Source organism: Egretta garzetta, unplaced genomic scaffold, assembly GCF_000687185.1.
Source record: "Egretta garzetta isolate BGI_Z169 unplaced genomic scaffold, ASM68718v1 scaffold485, whole genome shotgun sequence".
NCBI lineage: Eukaryota > Metazoa > Chordata > Aves > Pelecaniformes > Ardeidae > Egretta > Egretta garzetta.
Genome location: NW_009259695.1, coordinates 374,711 through 381,729, shown reverse-complemented (window position 1 = coordinate 381,729; position 7,019 = coordinate 374,711). Strand labels below are relative to the sequence as shown.

The window sequence follows — 7,019 nt, the reverse complement described above, 5'->3', positions numbered from 1 at the left end:
AGGAAAAAAAAATTCCTATATATAGAATGTTACAGACTTAATTGTAAATATTGGGATGACAGCAGTCTCAAACGTTTAAAATAATCTGTGTCATTGGATTGCTTGTAACTGGAAAAAAGTTCAACGATCTTTTATATTGCCTTTTTGCAGCTGAAATATTTTCCTTTTGTATGCTGTATAAGAATGACTTGAATTAATAGTCGCTACTGTAAGTTATTACCCTTTTTATGAAGAGGTGTTCCAAATAGCAGTTCAATACCCTCAAAAATATTCCTGGGAGGGAAATGAGGCTGATAAAATTGGGGGGGGGGTGTGGTGTGTGTGTGTCAACATCACTGGTAAAAACAAAACTTCCTGTAACTTGTTTGTTGGTTTCTTTTTTTTTTTTTTCCCCTTTTAAAGAACGATCTGATTGCAATTCCGAGTAGAGACATTGTTTATCACTTAAAAGCCAATAGGTCTAAAAGTCTAGATGTGAAATTAAGTATATCATGACATAACTGTAAAAATAAATACAAAGAATTAAAGTTTGTTCTTACTTTTTCTTTTTTAATAGGCAGCAGATGAGCCTGCCTACCTGACAGTGGGAACTGATGTCAGTGCCAAGTACCGGGGTGCCTTCTGTGAGGCAAAGATTAAGACCGTGAAAAGGCTTGTGAAAGTCAAGGTAGCGTACTGTGGTTGTCGCTGGTTGTCTTCAAGCATTGCGTTGACAGGGCTGTCAGAGGAGGTCCTAGGCCTGAAGGTTGGGAAGCGTTCATCACCTCACTGTATGAATTTTAAAGAACACTTGAATGGTGTTTTTCATATTTTTGGTGTTGGGTTTGCGGTGGTTTTTGTTTGGTTTATTGTTCTTTTGGGGGGTGGGGGTGGTAGGGTTTTTCGTTTTTTTTTTTTTTTTTTTTTTTTTTAGGAGGATGCTGGAACAGAATGAGCTTTCAGATTACCTATTCCTGCTACTTCTTTCCTGATCACAGTTGTCTTCTATTTGTGAATGCATCAGTTTGCAGCAATCAGTTTTGATGTCACAAATAGAGGATTTTGGTTTTATGTGAGTAGTAAGAGCAACCTCTTCAGAAGCAAAAGTTCCATTTCATTCCAGCTGATGTTCTCCGTTTTAGAGCTCGGAACTTAAGAGGCAATGCCGAAACAAATCAGCATAAGGGTGAAAAAGATGGCAATAATTAGTTTCTTAGACCAGGTTTTAGAAATGTCCAGGATAATGTTTGTTAAGCTTTGAGCGTCTTGCTGCTGCTTCTGAAGCAGCGTGCATTGGCTGTAGCTGAGTTTCCACACGTGCATACTACTGGCACATGATATTTGTTCACATTTACAGGTCTTGTGCCAAAAAAACAAAAGAGAAAGTCATTATTTTGGTGTGGCAGTACTGTTGTTAATGCTAGCATGGGAAAACAAGAATAAAAGGTAGTTAAATTAAAGCTAAGAATTCAAAGTAAATACAGAAATTGTTCTGCTTCGTTTTGCCAAAATCTTCCCACTTCCTCCTTTCTTGTCTACTGTCCAGGATATGTAAATAAGGTATTGGTGACCCAAAACCCCCTAACAAATACAGATGAAAGCTTCTTTTTATAATGACACATCTAGGTTTTCATGTGCTTTAATGCTTAGATCAAGTAGAACAAGCTATCAGCCTCTTCAGTTACATATATATATGTATTATCACTCTATCAGAATGCTTTTCATGATAAGAAAAAACCCCACAATTCAGATCTTGGAGACTTTTCTCCTATTCTTAATGAGTACTTCTAGAAATTTGTGATGTTCTTTGCAATCTGTGTTAATGAGAAGGTCAGTAGGAAGCAGCGTGCTGCCCTTCCTGGCCTGACATCCTTGATTTTGTATCTGTATCTTTGGTCTGATAGAGTGTTCAGACTGTTTAATAGGTTTCTTTTTCTCATTAGAATCTTATGCTTTATTACTCCATAACAAGATTTGGAAGTATATGAGGCTGCTGTGACTTGGTGGAAATTCCTGTCACTGTATCTCAATTATACTACAACAATTGAAGTTTTAACAAGCTAAGCCTGATATTGTAATTAGGAGCGTGTAGGCACACCCCGGCACGCTTGCCAAGAGTGCAAAGAGTCCAAAAAGTCCAGTAGTTTTTCCTGAGTAGCAGAACAACCTGTATTCATCTCAATGCCGATACGAAATTTTAAATAAAAATGACATAAACTGGATTATTAACCTTAATGAGTGTTAACACCAACACTATTTTAGCATGCCACTAGAGTCATATTTATAAATATAGCTACAGTGTAAACTGTGGTGGGGGGATAATTGCAGGAGCTTGAAAACCGGACACCTTTATAGATGAAAACGAAGCTCCTGGACCTTCTGATTCCTGAAAAGATATAGGAATTTTGGAATTTTTTATTAAAACACCGCAGGTGTTTTTGCTATAACAAATGGCAGTGTTGACATCTAAATCTTCATCCTTCATATTTCTAAACTGAGTCTTTGCAAACTCGGGGATTCAAATTGCATGGGCTTACGTTCTCTCTGTCTCGCCAGCGTTACCGTCTCAAACAGGGTTTTGGAGGGAGAAGCATAGTTCACTTACACTGTAACCGATCCTTATTTTAATTACACTTGCAGTGATTCACATTTTTACTATAAAAACTTTCTCTTGCTCAAGGTAGCAGAAATGGTGGTACGGTGGTCAGTTTGGTGATTTTTTTTTGATACATATTTAATAAAGACAGCTTTTTATTTTGGTTGTAGTTTAGTACTCAGTGTGTTGTTAACAAAGTGCTACAGTTGTGGTAGAGAGAGAAAAAAAACCTGCTTAATCTTCTAATCTGGAAGCCCAATTCCAGGTATGCCCTGGATTGCATGAATATCCAAACTCACATGAAAACATATTTTCTTTGCCTTGGAATGGCTGATGTTTAATTTGCCCTGTTCTTTAATTATGATGTTTCAGATTAAATATTAAGCGTGATAGTTGGGGCTTCCTGTGAGTAAAACCATCCATGCCAAGTGTTTTGCCTTCAATAATGTTTGAGTCTATTTGATTGATAAAGATCTTATTTTCCAAATCATTATTACTATAAATACAGTTTCATATACTTTTTGTATAATATTAAAAATAAGATAGATATAAAAAAGGTTTATGCATGTCTTTCAGGTGGTCCTGAAGGGGGATAACTCAACTCAGTTAGTGCAAGATGACCAAGTGAAAGGACCTCTAAGAGTATGTATATTGCATGCCTTTTTTCCCTCTTAATTGCATAATTGATGTGTAAAATCCTAAATTTTGATGCTGTTTAGGTGAGTACCGCTTCTACAGAATTTAAATCAACAGGAGGAGGCTTATGGCTTTGGGTCAGATCGATTCCGAGTAATTAGTCTTAACTCTTGCAGCTCTAAAAGGCTTGGTTATGCTTCTCCATGTAGTATACTCCATACGCAGTTTTGCACACACAGTAAATTTTGTATCTTGTAAGACATTATAAGTAATGGAGACCTTGATTACGAAGCTAAGTTCAAGCTTATTAGACAATAGTAAGTACGATTGCTCTAACTGCATTTTAAAATAGTTGATGTATTTTATATAAAAATACGTGTTGATTTGTAGTTTTATACGCAATGGTTGTCTGTTAAAATACATAGCTGCATTATAAAACACCGACTGCAAATAGAGTTCTTCAGAGGAGATTGTCTTTTTTTGTCTTTGTCTTTTCTCTAGCTGCTGCAAGAACACCAATGCATGTTGTAGGCTGCTGCTGGAATTCCGATCTAGTTGACAGTATAGCAATGTTTAAAGTATAAGAAATAGTAGTAATTGCATGCACATCAGTAATGAAGTAATAATTACTTTGAATATTTGAATATTTATTTCCAGTTGGCCTTCTATTATTTCTTGTGATGATGTAAGTCATGCTGAAATTAGATGTTCCGAGTTTCTTACTGCTTTACTGTCTGCTTGCAGTTCAGCCTTCATGTGTAAGGACTTTCGTTCTTATCAGCAAAGTAACTGAATTTTACAAAGTAACATTTAGCTAAAATGAGTCTTAAACAAAAAAAAATCTAGCTTGCTGGAAGAATTAATATGTACATGTGTTTTTCTCCATTATGTGAGTTTGGGATTACATGTAACCGTGCGATACTCCTTATTGCAGGTTGGTGCAATGGTTGAAACCAAAATGCCCGATGGATCCTTTCAGGAAGCTGTTATCAGCAAGTTGACAGATGCTAGTTGGTATACTGTAGGTGAGTAGCCACGTGCTTCATTTACGGTCTCTAATCTTTGAACAATATATTTCTAATTATAGGTAACAATGTAATTATATCTTGTATTGTAAGATTAGCGATAGATTTTGTAGGGGACTCTTGAAAGTGTTCCAGCTGTGGTTTGGCAATACTTTTGAAACTATCTTTGAAATTCAGCTTTTCAGTATAAGTAGGTGAAGAAACAAAAGCTGTTTGGAGTGGAAGTTTAACAGTGTCTGGAAAATGCCATTGCACAGGTCAGCCCTCTCATCTGCTCAACTGAATCTAAAGTGGGATGACAGTGATAGCGGTTTCAGTTCTTTGGATAACAAATAGCTCAGTTGGATGTTTTAATCTTTAAAATGCAATTATTTAAAAAGAACTTAATAATTTACAAATTTTGAAGTGCTGCATTTATGCTTTTGAAGTGCCGAATATATTGCTAGGTGACAATTGCACAGCATTAGAATGGTCTATCAGATCTGCTTTCAGCTGAGTCATGTTTGAATTACAGCTTACTTAGCGTACCATCCACCTGATACTCTGTTAACTTGTAAAATGCTTCAGGTAAATACTGAAATAACTTCTGAAATGACTTTAAAAAAAAAAAAAGAAACCACAACCCAGACCCCGCCTTACAAAGTACATAGTTGTATTTTCCTCCTTTCACATTATCTCTGGAATCTTACAAGCATTACCAGAATTTCAGAAGACAAATCCTTATGTATATGTTCTTTAAGGAAACACTTTTGCATCACTTCTGTATAGAACTAGAAGCAATGTAATGCCTATATAAGAGAAACAGTACTTCAGTTGAGCAAGCATCTGGGGGGTTGCTGTTGGAACGGCCTTTTTTATTGCCTTGTCAAAACAAAAGTGTCATCTCTCTTTGGACAAAGCTCAGGTCAATAATCTGTATGTGCTTAGATCTCGTTAAGTGTATGTCCTTTAACGATACCTACAACTTTTAACAAAAGAAAAAAAAGATCAAATACACTGAGCCTTGTGGCTTGTATTTTGCTGGATAAAATCATGGAAAAGTTTTTCTAAAGAGAGAAAGAGAAAACATGTTAACTTTCAAGTAATTTTTCCTCTGAAATGAGTCGGAAATTGGGAGGAAAAAACCAAAGCAGTGAGAGGCATTTGCAGTTTCTAGCAGGCCTTGCTGTCAACAATACGGCTCTATATACTGTTTAGAGTGAAAGGGAGCGTGAATCTTTATTCTTTGAGAATTATGGCTTTCAAGCTTCATCTAGTACTTTTATGTAAGAGAAGACATCTTTTCTCCTTTTAAAAGTTATCATGAAATGGCAGAATATTTTAACACAAATAGTAAAGAATTTTTCTCGTTCTGTTCAACGCTGCATGAGTCTGCAAAGCCAACAGATTTTCCTTTTTGGCTCTACTATGGTGTTGCACATGAACATGGTGCATGAGTCTGCAAAGCCAACAGATTTTCCTTTCTACTATGGTGTTGTACATCAACATGACCCAACTTTGGCTGTGCTGTAAGCCAGATGCCACTTCTGACACATCTGTGAGCCCTATACCTCTGCTTGCGTTGCTCTCTAGCCTCACGTGGTGGTAACTTCCTCCTCTCGTGTAGTCAGTGTGGCAGTTTGTAGGGAATGCTGACTGAGTGTGTGCTGGGAGGAGTTAGATACCTGACTTCTTGTCCTTGTGCAAGTGAAGTTTTGGGTCGTCTGCTTGAGTTACTGTGGAGCTGGACTATAGTCTCAGCTACCAGTTGCATCATGCTGGGGTACCGCATCTAGGAGGGCAGGTGACAGAAACAAAAGGTGTTAAGTATTTGGGTCTAGTCCTCTTTCATGTTACATGGTTTTTGAAAATTCCAGTTCATAATTCTGAGAGTGTTTATCAGAAAATGAACCAACAGTGATGTCCTAGGACTTTCAGGAGCAGTGTTGCTAACAGGAGCTATTTATAGTCACATATTCCTATTTTTAAAAAAGTTTTCCTCTTCTGATGCTGTGTGGATATATCTGTGCTAACAGGAAAAATTGACTTGGTCCTGGCTCCGCTACAGCTTTAAGCTCCGAACATGTCTTAGTCCTGCATGAAGGGTGCCACTGTGGTCAGTTGATTTCATCCATGCCAGAGGCTTGTCGGTTTGTCTTTTGGTAATTTCAACAGCACGCATTTTGTAGTATGTGCAAGGCACTAGTCACGTTTGTGTGGCTGGTTTGACCAGTTCTTTCCAGCATCCTGTTGAGTTCTACGTCCCAGAAGCATCGCTTCATCTTTTGGCTGTGCATGTGTCATCCAGGAATCCAAAACCACAGGTGTGGCAGGGAACTGTCCAGTTGCCCCCACTTCACTGGTGTGTGACACCACTCTGACCCACCATAAATTTGTTCTTTTTGTCTTCAAAATGTTGCTTGGGTGGATTTTGAGGAAACTTTGAATTTGCCTGGAGTCCTTCCATGGGACATACAAACAACATACTGTTGTTTAAGTGTACCTGTGGTACGTAGAAACTGTGCAATAGCTGTGTTTGTTGCTTTCTGGAGAATCTAGAAAAAAAAGAATGGCACCACATTTTGCACTTAAGTGTGTTTAGGCAACAGGCAGGTAGAGGAGCAGATGTGGTGATGGAAAAGTATATTAACTGCACCCTGTTACAAATCAGCTGGATAGAGCATTTCATTCTAAAACCACCTTCGGTACAATGTGGACTGAGTGTTTAAAAAAAAAAAAACCCAAAAAAATAGTGTACAAACAATACTGTAGGGGAAGAAAGGGGGGAGAATTTTTTTTTCTAA

At 37.5% G+C, this 7,019-nt stretch overlaps 1 protein-coding gene across 1 annotated transcript in view; it reads left to right on the top strand.

The window, feature by feature from the left end:
* Positions 1 to 7,019, top strand: part of ARID4A (AT-rich interaction domain 4A) — a 46,735-nt gene that overhangs the window by 802 nt on the left and 38,914 nt on the right. Inside the window, 3 exon segments of the mRNA XM_035894338.1 lie at positions 557 to 667; positions 3,152 to 3,217; positions 4,146 to 4,236. Coding sequence (XP_035750231.1) covers positions 557 to 667; positions 3,152 to 3,217; positions 4,146 to 4,236 — 268 coding nt within the window.